Raw genomic sequence first — 21,577 nt, 5'->3', positions numbered from 1 at the left:
ATATCTGTGGTTGGTTCTCAAGAGATCCTATGTGGCAGCCCCTTATGGGGGCACTTGTAGTTACATATGAAGGTATGTGTGGCAGACACATTATTATTGGGTATCTATGGTTTAACAACAAAACTGTGATACTGACTGAAGAAGATACATGTTAGTAGCTGTGACGTCCTAGTCCTGGCCTCCACCCTGCTTTACTAAGGGTAACTGGTGCAAGAAGTAATGGTATGGCTTGGGCATCTGTGGTATCCACTCTAAGTGCATGTGGGTGTTATCAGTGGGGGCATCGGAAGTTAAGACACTTATGTGGTTATCTGGGCATTTTGGGGTTAGCTGATGTATGTTTTGGGGGCATCTGGGGCACTTTTGGAAATATCTGGGGCACTTTTGAGTAATCTAAGTCACTTTTGGAGGCATATTGGACACTTTGGGATTATCGGAGGAACTTCTAGAGATATATGAGGTGCTTTGGGGGGCATATGAGGCAGTTTTAGGATATCTCACACACTTTTGGGGTTAGCAGATAAATGTTTTGGGGCCATCTGGGACACTTTGGGAGGTTTTGGGGCACTTTTGGGCTAACTAAAGCACTTCTGGGTTACCTGAAATACTTTTGAAGATATCTAAGGCACTTTTTGATGCATATTGTGCACTTATTTCTTATTTGAGGTACTTTGGGGGTTAGCTGAGGCACTTGGTATTTTCTGAGATTGACACATCTATGTGAGCCTGTAATGTCAATGATTTTATCATTTTCTCTCCCATTTCCAAATGCAGGAGGGTGCATATTATTGGAGTAGCTCTGTTGCTGATGTCTGATTGTGTAGCTTAATAATCTTACACTTTAAAGTCAAAACACAAACTGGACAAAACAAACCCTAAAACCTCTTAGCCTTTAAAGTTAATAATGTACATTAGAGGACTTTCTAACTCCCGTATAAGGCTGTGGCTGTCACTATGTATTCCCTCAGTTGTGGTATAACTGTGTATTATAACCTCTGCCCCTGGGACTCCTCTCCTCCCATCCCTCACCTCCATGAGGCATAGTGTCAACCGCGGACCTGACCTCCAGCCACATGAACACCAGTGGATGGTCTTTCCCCCAAACAAGGCTCCTGTAAGGTACAGGCTGTAACCCTTTCACTGCTGGAGAGGTGACATGTGCTCCTACATATCAGTAAAGCAAGGAGAACAATTAGTTAAGAGTTTAAGGGTTATTTAATGTAAATATTCAATGGCCACTGAGTCCTGTAGGGGCTGTGAAGAAGAACACTCTGAGCCCCCTGAGGGATTTCCGACAGACACAGCTCAGGGGCTTTCTGCAGTGACAGGATAAAGGCAGTATATTGTCACTTGGAAGTTCATGTGAAGGACCCATCACTAATGCACACTTGAGAGCGCCCCCTGGTGGCTCAACGCTGCTATCTTATATATAGAGCCAGGACAAGCTGCGAACTCACAAGCAGAGAGAAGTGAACGCTGTGTGTGCATCCTCCAGCCAGGAACAGGGTAAGCAGAGGGGACACAGAAGTCACATCACTGGGATGGAGTAGTGACTCCTCCCAATGTCTTGTCAGAACTAATGTGCAGGGAGGCATGGAAGGGGTTAATTTAAACTTTTTCCCACCATAAAAGATAATGATTGCAGAAAGTAAAACATAAGATTCCGTGTCACCTGAGTGATCAGAGAAGACGTATCTATATATGGTAACATGTTTATTATTAGTGTTCATATCATATTGATACTTTGTTATTCTATGATATCATATTTACTAACACTCTGCAGTGTATCCTTCTGCAACACGTGCTGGGAGCTCTTATCTGTATTTGCACAAGTGTCACTCTCCTAACAGCCAAGTATATCGAATTATGTATTTCTCACTGTGTGGTTTACATATATACCTGCTGCAGATTTTACTGCTCTTATTTTAATGTCATGTGTGCATGAAATACATAGCATTACCTTTACCTGCTTCATCTGTAGGATCATACAGTATTTTGTAGATGATGAGTAAGCATGATGTCTTTGCTGAGGCAGTAGCCTAAGTCTGCTATGTGTGTGCATGACCCATGCTTAACTTCTAGCACCCTCAAACCATTTGTTGGTCATTGTGAGAGTCACATTTATCTGTGAAGCACTTTTGCCATGGTACCCTCAGCTTGAACTTTGCAACTTTTTTAGTAAATTGGATACATATAATAGGATAAAAATAATGGGCACAAATCAGTCTCCCCAGACTGCCCTGTAACCTCTGCTGTCTAAGACAAGATGCACTCACGCCATCCCTTGCTCATTGCTTTGTTTCTCCTGTCTCAAACCGCAACTCCCATTTATGTCTTCACACTGTGTTGTGGTGCAAATTAGTTTTAGAATTTACAATTATCTTAATTGGTACTGCATACAATGCTTTTCCTTGCTATTCAGTGATGTGTGAAATTAAAAGCAGTATATATATATATATATATATATATATATATTACTGGCACTGATCACAGCCACCAATACATAATTCTTTTATTCATAATTTTCTTCACACGCTGTCACTTTCACACTTTCATGGTCACTTTGTGGACTTAGGACCTCATTGTGTGTGCTTAATAGAGCACGTGCATACTAGCTACACTTCTCAAAACTTACATCTATGCTGCTAAGGCTGGTTTCAGACGAGCGTACTGTAACACGTCTGTAATACGGATCCGTATTACAAATGACTTACAGTTGACATTACAACTGCAGTCATCAGTATGTTATATGTATTTGCCTCCATATATTTTATTTTCAACTAAGCACATCCTGCTCCACATTCACCCAATAGAAATGAACAGCAATACGGAGGCGAATACAGAAAAAAATAGGTCAGGTTCCATTTTATTAAAATAGCTGTGAAAAATACAGCCATGAGAATAGATACATAGATTTGCATTAGCTTCAAATTACGGTCCCCAAAACATGGACCAAATACGGAGGTGAAATACTCTTATCTGAAGGCAGCCTAGAACTTCCATCTATGCTGCTAAGTGTAGATATAGGCGGTGATGTAAGCAGAAAGAAAGTGATGCTTGTGTGGAGAAATGTCTCATAAATAGCAGGAAGTATCTCAAAAAATTTGGGAAATACCGGTTTATCAAATGCTGAAAAATGTGTTACATAGTTGCAGAAATACTAACAAGTGTTGAGTTTTTATTCCGAGTGCATAAAAATGCTGATCTATGACATTGCCATCACATGCCCCATTGTACTGGTGTTCCTGAACCAATTGCTATATAAGTTACTGATAATGGGTGACAGTATACACTGTTGTGTGACAGTTTAAAGCAAATACAGGAGGATTACTTTATGACCTGCCTGGATTTTAACCCTTAAATCACAATTATGGGTGGAATTTGTTGTTTTGGCAATGAAAGGGTTAAAAGGAGAAGGCTAAATCCATTGTCAGAGTGTTACTAAACATTTGCACAGGTATTATAGGGAGGGAGGGGGTGATGTACTTCTGTCATACAGCAGAGCACGTATCTCTGTGTCATTTAATTCCTGGCCGAAGAGTGGGCCAGCAGTGTGTTTGACTTGGAATGAAGCGAGAAGTTGTTTAGCAGAGGCGCTGACAAGACAACCTGCTAGTGATTGGAGAAGTCGGGAGACCTACATTGCTTTGGGATTACTAACGCATATCGAAGCATGTTTATATTATATATAGCTCTACATAGATTCGGATATTGTGCTCAGCTGAATTTTCCAGAGAGACAATTAGGTGTGTGAGCTGAATGGTAAATGAATAAGGTGAATGAAGCTGTATGCAGGAAGAGCTCCATTCAGCTGCTGCTCTCATATTCCAGACATCCTAGGTAGCCAAAGGTATTTTATCCTTGATGCCACAGCCACCATCAGATGATTGTCTTGGATCAGATGGAAGGAGATTGACTGTAGATTTCTTGAGCCATTTAATGTATTTGCAATGCTGCAGGCAGAATATGAGAGAAAGGCCAGATTCACACGAGCGTATATGTATTTGTGTGCGCATGAGCATTGCATGTTTATGGAACGAACAATGCTTTTTTGTGCGGGCATCGATATGTGCATTTGTGCTCGGCAAAGAAATATGCACTGATTGGATTGGCTGATTAGCCTTATGAGTTCCAGATGTGTACTTTTTCCTGCACAATTACAGTGTTTGACGCATCTCCTAGCGTGTTTTTGCGTGCATATGCACATCCCTATTGACTTCTATGGGGACTTTTGCTGCACAAGTGCGAAGGAAAATAGGGCATGCTGCGATTTATTTATTTATTTTTATTATTCCGCATCACTGAAATGTGCAGGAAAAATACACGCATGTGAATAAACCCATTAAAATCGATGGGTGCCATTCTTTGCATATTGCATGCGCAAATATCACATATGCAAATACACCTGTGGGAATCTTCCCAAAATATAGGAAATGAAACAGTGCACTACCGTGAAACTGTATTTATAGGAATGCTAGTAGGCCATGGACAGCTGCAAACTGAAGGATTTGGGGAGCAGGACTTGGTAGTATATCGCATAGGTAGTAGTGAATGGGAGTAGTACATCAGTGTATATTTGTCATAGGTGCACACTAATGCACTGCTCACCTGTTACAGGGATAGCTGCTGTATGATGTATAGCAGTAGTGCCCAACCCTTCTTACCATGTTTAACATCAAGAGATAGCAAAGCAATGGGGAGGCGGAGCATGTTACCTGGTGGGAGAAGGGATTTTGAGATAGGGGCAGCTAGGTTCCTGGTGGAAGTGAGTTGGGAGGAAGCATGGGCAGTAAGGCACTTGATTGAAAGGGGGCTTGCAGTGTTAGAGAGACACCTGGTGGAGAGACAGAGCAGCAGGGATACAGGTAAAGTGGGACCGTTGGTTGAGAGGGGGGCAGTAAGGACAGCCTGGTCCCTGGTGAAAGGAAGGGGTGCCACACCAACACTGCTTGCATACCTTTTACCCAGAGGAGCATTGCAGGGCCTTTATGGCTCCTTATGTCTTCTTGGTGCTCACCACAAGACCCATGACCCATGTCATGGCCTCTCAACCAACCTACCAGTATCCTGCTCTGCACTGATGAGGGGGAAAAGTCCCCAAAATGGCTGTCTGAATATTCTGGTTTGACTTATATCAATAAGCATGTTTCAAAGCCTGATTAAAATTTTAAATAATTGACTGATAAGGTAGCTACCTTCCATTAGCTACTGGTAGAGAGACAATGTCCTTCTTCCTGGAAGGAGAGCCTATTTGTATACCCTTTCCCAGAGTAGCATTGCATGGCTCATAAGACTCCTTATACCTACTTGGCACTCTACATAAGAAGAAACAGAACCCCCAGATCAAAAAGATTTCTTGGAAGGCATCATGAATGATGGATGATCTCCTTTTTTCTAGAAATTTGTAGGAGGCAGGAAAGAGACATGACTTGTAGAAAGAAAAAGTGGACTGTGGAAACTTGGGAAGTTGTTCCAAGTTACAAATAGAGAAAACTGGGGAGTTTTACCAAGTTCACAAAGCTATGCGAATAGTCTTCACAGCAAGGACACCAGGATAGATGAGCCAGTTTAACCAGTACAGAGGAGGGAAGGACCTAAAATGCTGCTTATACTACACTTTCCTGGAACATCAAGCAACTCCATCAGGGACCTCTCCAAGGAATGAAGACTCTGAGCTTTGAACCACCAATGCACTTAACTCTGATGACATTCTTCTCAAGATTCCAAAAAAACATGCCACCTCTCACAAGGCATGTTGAGCAGTCAGATCAGTCCACGCCAAGACACATTGGACATTATTCCAGCATCACAGGTCAGGTGAAGGTGGATGGTCCTAGGGTTGTATTTCACTGTAGACAAGGAGAAGGTAGCTGTCTTACTGTGACAGTGTTTCGTGGCTCCTTCTCTCATGCCAACTAGGACCTTCCACTGCATTACAGAAGTATGTGCAGAGGCCAAATTTAGACCAGAGCAGCCTCAAATGTTAGGATAAATTTGTTCTTAGGTGACTTCCATGCATTGGGGACTCATCTGATGTCAGACATATTGATATCTTTTAGTTGAAGTACCATTCACCTTAAACATATATAGTGTGCAAAATACATAAACTTGATTCTTAAGTAGCCCATGCATCTTATTTCATAGTACTAGTAATAAAAATATATCACATGTTCATTCATTTAAAGGAAGAAAAGCCCTTTTATTCCTAAAATATCAGCCCTGAAGTTCCACTAGGAAGCTTCATGGACTGTGTTAAGTCTGCGGTGAATATGGAGTCAATGAGAATCTTCAGGTTAACCTGAGAAGGCCAATTTCTAACTTCAGAGAGCACAAAGAATTATGAAAAATGAGCAAGGAGATGGAGTTTGTCTTTAAGATTCTGAAGTAAAATAACAGGAAAGAGGAATGTGAGAGGGGAGAGGCAGGAATCTAAGCTGATGAAAAAGGAAAGAAATGAGAGGGAGTGAGAGAGAGAGACAGCAGGGGACACAACACAGAATAGCTGCTGGGTTTCTATGAGGTGGATGGAATAAAGAGCTCACCAGGGTGCCTTATTACCCCAGTTTCGGGGAGGATCATTTCTAAAGGGCATTTTCTGACATTTCAGAAGAGCCAGCACAGTGGAAGTGAGATTAAGAGACGGATTGGAACTATGTCAAGAAAATATAGTAACATTATCGGGATGGTTGGGAATTCACTTACTATTTTTCCTTGCGTTTGTGTCTTTTTGGCTAAACAAACAGAAATTGTAGTTAATTTTATTGTATGTCCGTGCGTATATCTGATGTCATTGTGTTCAGCTGGACCGCAGATATGACTTTCTCCTTATTCTGTATCCCATTACATTCTAGTCATTAAGGGTTTGGGAATTTGTGCTACAGAACGACAGCTGCGATCTAACCGTATTCATTCCTACCATATATGTTTTATACAGTCCTCCCAATCTACTGTTCTATGGTTAAAAGGTTCTCCACCCAAGTCACGTTAGAAAAAAAATCTTATTAATACGATAGATAGGGAGTTCGATGACTTCTGGATTCCTTGCAATTTGCTTTTTTCCTCTTTGTGTACATCCAGCTTTGAACTTGTCTTACACTTGGTTGCTAGGAACTCACTGCCTAGCAACCACATTTTTGAATGGTGGTGTTAGGCAGTATGTCACCTGCAACTTATATGCTTCAATTCAGTCATGCGTTCAGCTTATGGCACAATTAGCACTAAAGGTGGGGAAAGGAAAAGATGTTGAAGGGGTTGTCTAGTTGTGAACGATTGATAGCCTATCTTTATGATAGGTCATGATTAGTAGATCAGTGGTGGTCCCTTCTGATCAGCTGTGCACTGGGCAGATGATTTCTGTGGGAAGCAGACAGCTGTTTTCACTACAGTGGCCTGACTTGGTATTACAGGCCGAGTTCCCATTCACTTCCATGGGAACTTTGCCTGTAATACCTAGACAGGCCACTGCAATAAAAACAGAGCTGTCTGCTTCCTGCAGAAATCATCTTAGTGCATGAGCATACTAGCCTGTTCAAGATGGAAATGATATCATTAGGTTATGCGTAGGAATCCACATATTTAAATGTGGATTTCTGCCCCGCACTGGCATTGACGTGCATGTATAGAAATTCAATGCATGCGTCAAAAATTTTAATCTATGTCTGCAATGAGCAGGTCTAGACGTGCATTATTATTTATACCAGTTCCTGGTGTTAATCGTAGTAAATGTGTTGGAGGCCAGGCCACTCCACTGAGCCTTAAAGGGGTTGTCCCGCGGCAGCAAGTGGGTCTATAGACTTCTGTATGGCCATAATAATGCACTTTGTAATGTACATTGTGCATTAATTATGAGCCATACAGAAGTTATAAAAAGTTTTATACTTACCTGCTCCGTTGCTGGCGTCCTCATTCCCATGGAGCCGACTAATTTTCGCCCTCCGATGGCCAAATTAGCCGCGCTTGCGCAGTCCGGGTCTTCTGCAGTCTTCTATGGGGCCGCTCGTGTAGAATGCCGGCTCCGTGTAGCTCCGCCCCGTCACGTGCCGATTCCAGCCAATCAGGAGGCTGGAATTGGCAATGGACCGCACAGAAGCCCTGCGGTCCACGGAGACAGAGGATCCCGGCGGCCATCTTCAGCAGGTAAGTATGAAGACGCCGGACCGCCGGGATTCAGGTAAGCGCTGTGCGGGTTGTTTTTTTAACCCCTGCATCGGGGTTGTCTCGCGCCGAACGGGGGGGGGTTAAAAAAAAAATTAAAACCATTTCGGCGCGGGACAACCCCTTTAAGGCCATTTATCGCTCAAAATCCGTTCAAACTATTGAAAATGAGCGATAATTGCTACATGTAAACGCAGAGATCGCACACTTTTCATTTGAGCGATTATTTTAAAATGAACGCTTTTGAAAAGTGGTGAGAACAACAGAAAATCCAAAAAAGTTGCAGATTTTAGTGCAAAAATGTATACATTGTCTTTACATGTGAGCGGAGGATGCTGCTGCATGGCATGCGTCACAAGCATCCCTGAGACATATACATCATGGGCTTTTCGTGACGTATCTATTTAACACATACAATTACCTTCTATGGGTCATGAGTGTATGATTGTTACCGCCTCCATTTAAAGTACAGTATGTGTCATTAGCTATTCCTGACATATACATTAAACAGACAAGAAATGGAATGTGATTTTATACATTGAAGACAATGGCTTTGACATTACAAGAGTAATTAAATACTTCCTGATTATGCACAAAGAAATTAAAAACCATCTCATCCAAATCAGTCAGTGTTCCCTACTGTGATAAAGCCCCATGTTCCTTGGTGCTTGCCAGGAACACTATCATCTGACAATACACTTCATTTTACTTAACCTTCACTTAATCTAATTTGGGTAAACCTGTTTATCTGAACCTCTTTTGAAGGCACATTACACGATTTGATCATACCAACCTCTTTCACTTAGATCAGATTACCATTGTCCCAAAACCTATAATAATCCTGGCCTCATTGTCCAGAAATACCGAAATCGGATTGCAAGAGAAGCTGGTAACCCAACCTGAAATCCTTATTGTCAGTGCCGGAATATGTGACAAGGTAATTATTACTTAGTACAAATGTGTTCACAGCTGGTTTGTATGCAGATGCAGAATTCTGGACTGTATGAATCTAGCTTGTAACTCAATACCCTAGATAAGATTTCTTTCATTGCCTTTGGGTGCCCATACGCATTACATAGGAGTAGGTTATTGGTTAAATCTTCATATAAAGATTCCCGAGGCGGCGATAAGTTACTTTATTGGTATTAAAACATACCACAATGCATTTTGAACCTGTACTAGATTCTTCCCCAGGTGAACATCACAATAGCATACACTGTCACCATCTATATTGTAGTTAAGGGGCTTGTCCAATTATTGATTTATGATAGCCTATTCCCACGATAGGCCATCAATAGTAGATCAGTAGGGTTCTGCTGCCTGGGATCCCCCGCTGTTTAGTTGTTTACGGAGTCAATGTACTTATACAGTCAGCTGATTTTGGTAGGAAATAGACAGCTCTATTTCCACTGCAATGGCCAGGCTTGGTATTGCAGATAAAGTTCCCATAGAAGTGAATGGGAACTTTGTCTGTATTAGCAAGCATGACCACTGCAGTGGAAACGGAGCTCTCTACTTCCTGCAGACATCAGCTCAGTGTATGAGTGCACTGGCCCTGCAACAGCTGTTTGACAGGGGTCTTGGGCGGTGGACCTCACCAATCTACTATTGGTGGCCTATTGTGTAGATAGGCCATCAATGGTTTACAAGTGGACATCCACTTTAATTAAAAATATAAAGAAGGGAGACAGGTCAATCATCTGGAAAATCCATCCCAGAAAGAAATAACCCAATATTTATAAGATCAGTTGGGGGAAGATTAAAAGCAGTGTCAGAAAATATTATTTTCCTGAAAGAGTAGTAGATGCTGGAACAAACCTTCAGCAGACGTGGTTGGAAAATCAGCAATAAATCCCAGCATGCCTGGTTAGAGCATCTATCTATCCTTAGAGAAGAATAAGAAGGGAATCATATAAGGGCAGACAAGATGGACCATGTGGTCTTTTTTGCTGTCAATTTTCTAGGTTTCCAAACTATCCTGATGAAATTGCTAAAAAAAGGCGAGACAAGGGACCCTAAAATGGCAAAAAAAGGAAGAGTAATAAAATAAGTCAAAAAAGTCAGGATAGCTATACAAAAAATGTAATATTTCTAAGTATGACCTCAATGTCTATGAAATGTCATTTTTAAACAAGATGCCGTCTTTCAGCCCCACAAATGAAATGAATGAATTTGCTGTATTCGTAGATTTCAAAATTTCATCAAGATTGTTTGTCCGTCTCCTGATGTCATTGACCATCACTGACCATGTATGGCCGGTCTAAACCGCTTAAACAGCCAATATGGACTAAAATATGTATGGCTGAGTCTGTGAAAACAGTTGAGGCTTTCTCCACTTATTCCATGGAAAACACATGAATGTCCAGCTGAACCAAGCATGTATGTGTTAGTAGGAGTCAGGAGAAATAGCTGTCCAGCTATTGAAGGTGTATGGCCAACTTCAATTTCCCCACAGCTTTAACCCGTTAATGACATCTATGATGGATATATGTGTCATGGGTTCCTGGGCTTGGGGGTAGTAGGGGGGGTCTGCATCCCTGGAGGCTATAGGTTTATTACAGCTGACACCCACAGGCAATGGCCGCAGTTGAAGCTAGATCTAGTCATGGCCATTTAATTGCTCCAGTGCCAGCATCCATTGACTTCAGCCTATTAAGTCCTACTTGTGGACCCCTGCCACATCTGTAAAAAGTCTGAAATATCAAAATAACACAATATTTATCACTATTAATTAACACTATAAGGAAAAAAGTACGTCATGACAGAACTGCCCTTTTTTTGGTCAACCTGACATTCAAAAAAAAAAAGTTGACTAAAAAAAAGTAGGCTGAAAGTTGTTTGTAGCCCATAATGGTACCAATAAAACCTAATGCTCACCCTGAAAAAAAAAGAAACCCTCACACAGCCCCATCAAAATAAAAATTAAAAAAAAAAAGGTTTTGGGGGTCAGAATGTGGCATGAAAAAGCAATTTTTTTCAAAACTTTATAATTCAAAAAACATAATTGAAGCTACATAAATTTGGTATTGGTGTAATCATACTGACCCATGATAGGTCATCAATAGCTGATCGGCTGGGGTCCCCCTCTCGGGATCCCAGCCGATCAGGTACCCACTGTCAGTGCCACAACACACAGTGGAATGAAGCGGAAAATAATGCTCCGACCCCTGTATGGTGGCCGGCGCTGATAATCGCAGGCTCAGCTCTCATTACAAATCAATGACAGCTGTGCCTGCAGTTACAAGCGCCGGACACTACACAGGGGGTCGGAGCATCATTTTCCGCTCCGTTCCAACAAGTCCGCGAACAGCCGATTGGGCAGGCTCCCAAGAGTCGGGATCCTTAGGATAGGTCATCAATGGTATTCCCCTGGAAACCTCCTTTAAACCTGTACCGGAGCTTTACTTTAAATATACATCTTCGCTATTTAAACAATACGCTTACCTCTGACCTCAGCACTTTTGTACGTTACGCTAATGTTGGTCATTAAATTCATATCTATTTTTTTCCAACAACTTTTACTAAATTGTTTTAGTTTTCTTAAACATGACGTAAACTTATCCAAATATACTTGAGGTAGTGAAGATTGTTATATAATGACTCAAGGTTTATTAAACACTATGTTCAGGAACTTCGACTTCCACATTCTTGTAACCGACATCCTGTCATATATTTGGTCCCATCTGAGAGCAGTCATGAGGTTAAGTTTATAGAAGTAACTGGAAACATCATTGTATACATAGAAGATGGGACTGAGAAAACAAAGCACTGAGTAATGACATCAAGCTGACGGCAGCCTCTTGGCCTCAGGGTGCAAAGATAGAAAGCCCCCTGACAGTGAGAAGCTGCTGGTCACCTTTTGCAGAGGCTCCTCAGCAGGCAGCCTGGTAGGTAAGCAACTTTGAAGAGTGGTGTGAAAATCTGTCCTTTCTTTTAACCTCTCTGAGCTATGCATTTCACTCTTCCCCACCCCATATGTTGTTTTTTGCCTGAAGAGAAATAAATGTATATAACTTTAGCTGGGAACAGAGGCGTCACTTGAAGCTCCTGGGCCCCAATGCAAAACCTGTAACAGGGCCCCCAACTATAATGCATTATTCATAGTACTGGGCTCCTTATATGGGGAAGAGAGGCTTTATGTGCCCCCTAAGGCTCCTTGGCCCAGGTGCAACCGCAACCCCTGCACCCTCTATAGTTACGCCACTGGCTGGGAAAACCTAGGACTATATATCTGCTGGGTATCAGTTACAGCGATATTTACCAAGGCAAGTTGTTTGTTATAGAAATAGTTCCCCCTTTTAAAATCAAATTTTTAATAATTCTGTTATTGACAAAATGCATCATGTAGCTATTGTCCTCATGGGTGAAAAAAAGTTGGGGTAAACTTTTGCACCCGGGCCCCGTACCCAAGATAAACTTTTGCACCTGGGCCCATGAGCCTTTTAGCTACACCCCTGCTCATGAAGCATTGCTCTTGGACACACAGCACCCCGTGGAGAGCCATATCTGGGCACATGGTATCCTTGTGGCTCAATAGTATCAAGCCTGCATTAAACATGGGATCTATCACTGCCTTTAGCATCCGTATTATTGGTACAAAATCTGGACCCAAACTTCCATCAATCACTGCAGCTTCTAGGGTGATCTAAGTTTTAGTTTAAGGAGGGTCCGCAACAGAAATTCCACAGCAATTCCACTCTGTGGGAACCCAGCCTAAAGGCGTATCAAAATATGTTCCACATCTATGTTATCTCCCCATCAATCATCAAGAAAATATACAATAAAGCCTTTAAAAGTTGTATACAAAAATAACAGCAAAAGATGATACAAACACCATTGGATTCTTACATAGTGAATAATGCATTATTAAATTAGCAAGACCTGACCATGGATAGGTCCACCCAGTTGCAAGAACTAAGCTGATGTCAAGAGGTAAGAAGAAGAGACCGACCCACGAATTGCTCTCGGACATAGGCACATCATGGTGCACCATAACGTGGCACAAGTTCTAATAATTCCGTTGCTGACCAAATGTATTATGTAGCTATTGTCCTTATGAAGCATTGGTCTTGGACCCACAGCGCCTCATGGAGAGCCGTACCTGGGCACATGGAGTCCTTGTGGCTCAATAGTATAGAGCCTTCCTTAAATATTAGATACATCACTGCCTTTAGCATCCATATTATCAGTGCAATATTTGGACCCAAGCTTCCATCGATCACTGCAGGGTTCTAGGGTGATCTGAGTTTAGTTTAGTGGAACTTCAGGCCGCCTTAATACAGATACTCAAATTTGACCATATTATAGCCATATTAAACAGACTGAAGTTAGATTAGCGTCTCTTGCATGAGCTGTAATGTCAGCCATATTTGTTACCATCCATCTCTTCTCCCATATCTAGAAGGAGGCCTCCTTGTTATACTTTTTGCTCTTCTATCTACCTTGTTCTTTGCAAGAATGAGTCCATTTTTTAGCCGAAGCGCATGGATTTGTGATCCAAGCTGTGTCTGTGGGACTGCAACGGAAGAACATTTTTGAGTTCAGTCAAGGTGACTCATTAGTGTTAGGATGGAAATCCCTTCTTACTGGAGGGCTGTTCAAGAATTTCCGCTTTATATGAGGAAGCATACGGTATCTTCATATGTAATGAAAACCTCTGTCTGATGATTAACACATATGTGGAACATATGCAAACTAGTAGCAGCTTAGGAGTAAAAAGAGGCTTGATTACGCCGGTTGCCTGGTAATCAGATGAAATGTAATTTTTTTAAGGTCCCTTTTAATTTTTAGGTATTTTCAGTTGTGTACCACGAATATGAATACATAAGATGTAAACTACAAGCCCACAATTTGTACCTTCATACACCGGGAATTTATCACTGGCTGTTTAGCAAAATTGTGGTGGAAAAAAACGCTGCCACATTCCTATTTGCGCAAAAATATATAACTTTTTTCCATTTTATGCCATGCCCGGCACTTACCTGAAAAGTGGGTGGGGCTTGATGAGACGGGCATGGTCTTCCGAGGCCAGGTAAATTCACTATAATTTACGCACAGATTTGACTGGCGCATGGAAGTCAGAGTTGTGCCTAATTACTAAGCAGTATGTACCTTTTAATAAATGAGGTGCATCTTACACCAGCGCAGTGCAGCTAAAGACCAGCATAAATGTCCCCTATAATATGTTCAATGGTCCTCCATTCACATATGTAAATAGTCTCTCCATATAAAACGGCTGTCGGAAAGCATGAATAGTAAGGGATAACTTGTTGATTGGTGGGGGTCTAACCTCTGAGACTCCTGCCTATCTTGGGAAAAGAGGTCTTGTGTCCCCCACCCTCCTCACTACTGGCTTGCTGCACCGCGAGCAGTGAGGAGGAGACTGAACGGAGTGCTGGTCGCTCCAGCGCACTGACATTCCATTCACTTCTAATGGGATTGCGAAGATAGTCCTAGACAAGTGGCAAGCGCTTAGGTATTTCTCTCAGCCCCAGTGAAATGGATGGAGCGCTGACTGCACAAGGTCGGCCAGTGCTCCATTTATTCAGATGTCGCTATAGGGGAAAAAGCAACCCAGCAGTGACCGACCGGTGAACATGGTAACCCCCATTCTCGAGAATGGTGAGGGTCTCAGTGGTGAGACCCCCCCCCCCCCCCCACTGATCAGCATGTTATCCCCTATCTTGTGCATAACTTGTGATAGCTTGTGATCTTGGTACAACCCTTCTGAAGTTGGTGCATGGCACAAAAATCTGACTCCCTTCAGAGCCCGGTATATGCGCTGTCCCGTAGACTTGTATAGGAGAGTGCAAGCATGGGACTCTGAAACGAGTCAAATTTTCATGCCATGTGTTGACTTAAAAAGGGGTACACTTCTGGGTTGCAGGAACATGTGAGTATAAAAAAATATATCACCTGGCTCCCTGTCATGTCCCCTAACAGCGCCATAATTTAGTTTATGACAGGTGACAGGTTCCCATTAAGGAGTATTCCGAGCATACGAGCTGACACTCCATTGAAACTCTATGGGACTTTCGAGATACAGCAGCTGAAGGGCATTACTTAGCTATCTTTGGCGGTCCCATAAACTTCAAATGCAGTGGCAGTACATGTGCTCAATCCCAGATTTTGTAATCAGTGGGGATCCTCATGGTCAGACTTCCACTAATCAGACACTTATCACCTATTCTGTGGATATGTTTCCCTATCTTTGTTACAAAGCTCTTTAATTAGAAGAATGGCCTTTCATGGTCTTGAGCCTAATAGAAAATTGTGTGCATGTTAGGTTAGGGAGGGTCCCTTTCCATTGTATGTGTATAGGGAGATGATGTGGATGTAATCCTTGTCACTTCTAGGATGCTATATACCCTTTCATGTGCTAATCCATTGGGCACACAGGACATGGTGTTAGGGCTATCAATGGTGAAAATTAGATTGGCAGATATGGGTAAAGATATAAACATCAATCAGCTGTAATCTTTAGTAGAACTTGGCTGCAACTACAGGTATATCATTTCACTGCAGCGCCACCTCAGGGAGAATAAGGCATTACATTGTGCCTAGTGAAAACAGTGGAATGTGCTGATATACTGGGATCTCCAGCCATAGGGATGCTCTTTGTAGCCCAGTTCTTCACTCCGTCTATTATATGAATAGGGGACCTCGCTGTTAGAACTTCCTAATAGGGTATTTCTAAATGGATTTTCTAAGCTACAGTAGACAGCTCCTTTAAATTCAGCAAATTTCAAGCAAGGGCAGGGGTCTGCTGTCTGGTTAGTAGCACATCTCTCCCATAGACCTTCTCCTTTTAGTCATTTTGGAAAACCCACGGGGTTGTCACTTTTTACTTTATTGGTTCCAAGTTTTGGTAGAGAATTATGCTCTTACAATACGCACATATTCTTGGCATGGATTATGTAGAGCGAAGGTGGATTTATGTGTGAAGATTCCCTCTACAACATCTACAAAGTTCTTTTTATACATTACGGTTCCTAAAGCAAACCTCACCACTTTTATTTACATGATTTTAGAATTTTTATTTTAAAGGGATTGAACAAGAATCACAAGTTATCCCCCATCCACAGAATAGGAGATAACTTACTGATCAGTGGGCATGTCACCAATGAGACACCTGCTGGTCTCGAGAATGGGGGTCTTGTGTTCCCCTCTGCCTATCAGTGTGGAGTCACTTCTTCCCTTGCAGTGATGTCAGAATGAATGGAGCGCTGGCCGAGCATGCATAGTCAGCGCTCAAATTCATTTCAATGGTGCTGATGAAAATACCTGCGCGTTTGCTGCTCAGCTATCTCTGGCATTCGCATTGAAACTGAATGGAGCGCCAGCACGCTTGTGCAAGCTACACTCCATTCAGTCTCCTGAGACAAGTTGATCAGAAGAAGAGGCTCCCACACTCCAGGGGTACCATATAAGACAATCAAGTTCTATAGAAGAGCACCAAGAAACCTCCAAAAATCCCAGTTGTGCCTTGATGTTATCACAGGGGTCCACGCTTACAACATCTGGACGTTGAACATCATTTTACTGGGTACATAAAAGGTAAAAAGGAGGTGCAGTTCCATTTTTGGGGGCACTTTTTATATAAATTAATTGTCTTATACTGTACCCCTGGAGCACGGGAACCTCTTCTTCTTCTGACTGACTTATCTCTCTGCTTATTTGGGTTGTATTCCACCTGCGGAAATTCCAAAGACGCTCACCACTTCGTGGATATCTAGCAAGGACGGGGGACCTTTGGCAGTAGTTCAAAATTGTACTTTTAAGCAAAACTGGATAATAGGTGTGACAGCCATCCCTGAAGGGGAGTGGCTGCTCACGCCAGGTGAGTCATCTTTGACTTAAAATGTTCCTTTATCTTTGGAGTGCTGCCCTTACTTTTAACCATTCAGTCTCCTGCGGGGTGCAGAAAGCTTACAGTGAGGGGGATGGGGGAAACAGAACCCCATTCTCAGGATTGATGGGGGTTTCTGTGGTGCAACCCCCACGATCAGTAGGTTATCCTCTATCGTGTAAATAGGAGATAACTTGTAATTCTGGTTTTAAAGTGTCTTGTAAATATGAAACATCTTCATGGTTCATTGCTGTTCGAAAATTTTCTATAGTCACTAATATTAGCTTTTTTAAGAATAGACTAATATTATATTATTAGTATAGTTGTTTGTATATTCATAACTGACCTGGTAGAAAATGCATATCCTATCACATGCAGTGATTTTACAATTGTTACAGGCCATATCAGAAAAGTAAGATATAAGGATCCCTGGCCACGGAGCTTTTGACTGCCTGACTGAATAAAATCAGGTCATTGTCAGAGAAGGCAGATGAGGTCACTGTCACGGCCCGCTGAGTGACATCACTTGCACATCTTTTAACGCCTAAGGAGACTAGAGATGTTAGCCCAGTAATACATGAATCGGCTCTCCATCCTCTGTCCTCACACGTGTTTTTATTAGGGGGAAGGGTAGAGGGCTCGAGCTTGTGCACATGTGGTTAAGGGTCATTTAGCCATCAGAGGGCACGTGTAAAAAGAAAAGCAGATTTGGGCTCATTTTAGACTGATTTCCTGTTGCTTATTTAAAATGAGTGTGTTTTTTTTTTTAAAGTCTTGTAGAGTACAAAAAGGAAGATTTTTCATGTGATAGGACCGTACCCCAGCTAGTTATTATAGTGGCGTCATCCTTTTTGAGCACTTTACTAAATAAACCCTCAGCATGCAATTCAAAATCTCAAAGTACTTACATAGATTGCAGACACTGAGAGCATAAAATCTACAAGGACATATTAATCAACCTGCTGGCTTCCAAGCCATTTTTTTTAAATTGAAGATGGGATTGATTAAATAGCCTTATGTAATATACTTCTGGTATCCAAGTTCTAACTCATTCCAAGCCCCTGCTGGTCTCTATACTTCCCTACAGCTGATCATATTCTGCTTAACAATAGAGACAGTGGGGCCCAGTCTTGTCTCATAACTTCTGTGACTCTAGACCCCTAAACTAGGAGATCCTAGAGGACCCCATTGGCACTTCATTGTTCTGTCACTGCAGCCCTCCCCATGTCTCCACATCTCCATCCTGCAAAAGTCACTTTAATATTCTGTCTCTCCAGCCCCCAACCCAATGGCACCTCTGCACCTCCTTCCAGCAGAAGTCACTTGTTCTGTCTCTCCAGTCCCCTCCTCCCAATCCCCGGGCACTCTTGCACCTCCGACCACCAGATTCCACTGTCACTTCTTCACTAAGTCTATCGTACAGCTGGTTTCCTGTTGGTCTCTACGCCTTCCTGCACAGCATAGCCCAACTTGTTCCTTCTCCTGCTCATTATTAGGCTATACTATGCAGGAAGTCACAGAGGCTGACAGGCAACCAGCTGTACGATAGTGAAGAAGTGACAGTGACTTCTGCTGAATGGAGGTGTGGCAGAGATTGGTAGGTCGGGGCTAGAGAGACAGCGCAAGTCATTTCGGCTGGACGGTGGTTGGACCACTGCAGGGACAGTTAATGTGATAAGGGGGTTTCTGGGCTCCGATGGCTTAGGAGCCCAGTCACAGTTGTGACCCTTGTGGCTATTCTGCTGACAATAGAAGTTAACTAACATAGCAACACAACTGTTCAACTGCATATATGTAATAAAATACTATTTTGATTTCTTTTTGAGTCGGTTATGTCTCTATCATTGTAGACTAAACAGAATTATTAGGTGGTTATTCGATGAAGTGATTTAAAAAAAAAAACTATCTTGTATCTTCTTGACGTTCTGTTATTGTTGCGCTGATTTGCTGCTATTTTTATGTTTCTGTTATGTCAAGCTGTGTAGGTTTTGAGTGTCTGGTAACTTAATGATGTTGTCAGGTACTTGTCATGTCAGTTGTTAGAGACGAGGATTATTGGAATTTTTAGTAAAGCTGCAATTTTAGCTACTTGTTGCCTAAGCATGCTGGGTCTTGTAATGACAACACCCACAAGAGCCATGGATTGTCTACCTCACCACATTTCACATTATTAATTCAGTTTTGTGCAAATATTTTATGTCCATTTCTGCTAGACTATTGCATATGAATCCCATGATCACAGTGTCACCGTCTAACCGTTTCGTTTTATCCCAACAGGTTGTCTCCACTGACCTTCTGCACCAATGAGTGCCGCAGACTTTGTTGCTGCTATGGATTACATGGAGAGCATCAACTCCAGTGATTTGAACATCAGCTGCTCTTCTGTAGACTGCATCACCCTGGAGTCTGTGTCGTGCCCTAATACATTGAACAGGACTGCTCTGCTATACACTCTAGCCATTGTCCACATCTTTATCTTTATCATAGGACTTTTGGCCAATTCTGTAGTCATTTGGCTCAATCTCCAGTCTAAGACTACCGGCTATGAAACTCATCTGTACATCTTCAATTTGGCTGTGGCTGACCTCTGTGTACTTCTGACCCTGCCCGTATGGATTGTTTCATTAGTCCAGCATAACCAGTGGCCAATGGGTCTGATGACCTGCAAGATCACCCATCTGATCTTCTCCATCAATCTCTACAGCAGTATTTTCTTTCTTGCATGCATGAGCATCGACCGCTATTTGTCTGTGTCTTTACGTGGAACCATTAGTAAACACAGCAGACAGATTATACGCCGAGGGGTTTGTGTACTTGTCTGGCTAGTTGCCTTTGCTGCCTCATTCCCAGACACATACTATTTAACGACAGTGTCCTCTCCAGTGACTAATGAGACTTTTTGTCGTTCCATGTACCCAGCAGATACATTCAAAGAGTGGCTACTGGGAATGGAAATCCTAAACATTTTATTGGGTTTCATCATCCCATTTACAGTCATTGCAGTCTTTTATTGCCTCCTGGCATGGACTTTGTCATCCTCCTCACCTTCTTCATCATCGCCATCATCATCGGTGGAGCAAGAGAGAAGAATAAGTGGAAGACTCATCGTTTCTTATGTAGTAGTATTTATGGTATGTTGGTTACCCTACCACATTATGGTACTATTGGATGTCTTTTATTTCCTACACTTGTTGCCCTTCAGCTGCTTACTAGACAATTTCCTATATGCCGGCCTTAATATCACCCAATGCTACTCGCTCCTTCACTGCTGCATCAATCCAGTCTTGTACAGCCTTATTCACCGGAACTACCGCTATGAGATCATGAAAGCCTTCATATTCCGCTACTCGTCGAAAACTGGCCTTACCAAGCTCATTGACTCTTCTAAGGTTTCAGAAGCCGAATACTCAGCTGTGGAGCAAACTCCAAAGTGAAGCTAATGAGAGACTGAGCTGGCCGCATCAATCACTCAGCAGTATAGACTGAGGTATCTGGGACCAAACTCATTGGCATTCCAGCCGGTGCTGGCAGATGCAAGAAGAGTCTTCAGACCACAAGTACAGCTTAATTAATAAAGCTGGCAGTTCACCAAGCTATACTTCCATCGCCAAGAGAGCACAAGCAAACTAAGACTGTGCAGCAATAATAGCTGTGACCAGGGATTTCCCTGCTTGTCTCCAAACATCTGCCACTAAACTATATTCCGAATAGGGTTATAAATGGCACTAAAGAGCACGGACGTGGTCCTATCTCACCTAATTTTCTATTAGAAAGGGCACTGCATGTATATCACTTAATGGCCATAAAATGGTGTAACATATCCCCCCTCCTCCGTCTCTAAGAGGCACGGCGCTCCTGTAGAAATAAGACTTTCAGCCAAATATTTCCTAACTGGCAACTCCCCAGCAACTGAGGTCATTAATACCCACAGGGTAAGCCCGGTTTATTAACGTCATGTCAGCCACTGCCTTTGTACATATTGTATGTAATATAAAACGGCTTTTGTAAAGCACATATATATATTTTTCTATAGCTTATGGTATTTAAAAGCCCATTTAACAGGCAGTTCTTTGTATAGACCTTTATATATATATCAATATATTTTATCTATATTTTTTGGAAGTGTTATGGTGATCTTTGACAATGCGAATGTTACTGTTTTTATATATCTCCCTTTGGTGGTTTCTCTTAATACACAAAAGCTCTTTTTAACCATTAAAGCTTTGTACAAACAGTAATCATTGTATCCGTGTGAATTTTGGTGTTAGAAGTGTCTTGGGGAAGTATTAAGTAGAAGTAGCCTCTGTGGGACAACTTGTTCTGCTAGCCAATGGGCAATGGTTCAAACGGAGCTCGTAGTGGAAGAGATAAATGAGATCCCTTATAGAGAATGGGTAGTAAGAAGATGCCCAGAGAGGAGATAAAACGGAGTGTACTGATGAGATGGAAAAGATTGAGGACCTCAAATAAATCCAAGGCTTAGTAAGAGAAAACAAGATGTGCCCTCCTCATTGTGCATAGGAGAAAGTATTTATCACCTTCACTAAATAACACAGATTTTGGATCGCTGATTTT

At 42.2% G+C, this 21,577-nt stretch overlaps 1 protein-coding gene across 3 annotated transcripts; it reads left to right on the top strand.

Annotated features, from left to right (window-relative positions):
• The first annotated feature begins 1,434 nt into the window (after positions 1-1,434).
• ACKR3 (atypical chemokine receptor 3) lies at positions 1,435-21,247 on the top strand. 3 transcript variants are annotated; one of them, XM_066575403.1, is made up of 3 exons: positions 1,445-1,506; positions 8,961-9,091; positions 19,280-21,247. In XM_066575403.1, the coding sequence occupies exon 3, from the start codon at positions 19,306-19,308 to the stop codon at positions 20,434-20,436; it is 1,131 nt and encodes a 376-aa protein (XP_066431500.1). In that variant the 5' UTR covers positions 1,445-1,506; positions 8,961-9,091; positions 19,280-19,305; the 3' UTR covers positions 20,437-21,247. The 3 variants fall into 3 exon arrangements, with proteins under 3 accessions (XP_066431499.1, XP_066431500.1, XP_066431501.1); XM_066575402.1 differs by lacking the exon at positions 8,961-9,091 and having other exon boundaries at positions 1,435-1,506; XM_066575404.1 differs by lacking the exons at positions 1,445-1,506; positions 8,961-9,091 and adding an exon at positions 1,684-1,704.
• Positions 21,248-21,577: the final 330 nt, after the last annotated feature.

The sequence above is a fragment of the Eleutherodactylus coqui genome, chromosome 8 (assembly GCF_035609145.1).
Source record: "Eleutherodactylus coqui strain aEleCoq1 chromosome 8, aEleCoq1.hap1, whole genome shotgun sequence".
NCBI classification, from domain to species: domain Eukaryota; kingdom Metazoa; phylum Chordata; class Amphibia; order Anura; family Eleutherodactylidae; genus Eleutherodactylus; species Eleutherodactylus coqui.
The sequence above is the reverse complement of the archived record's forward strand: the minus strand, read 5'-3'. Positions and strand labels throughout refer to the sequence as shown.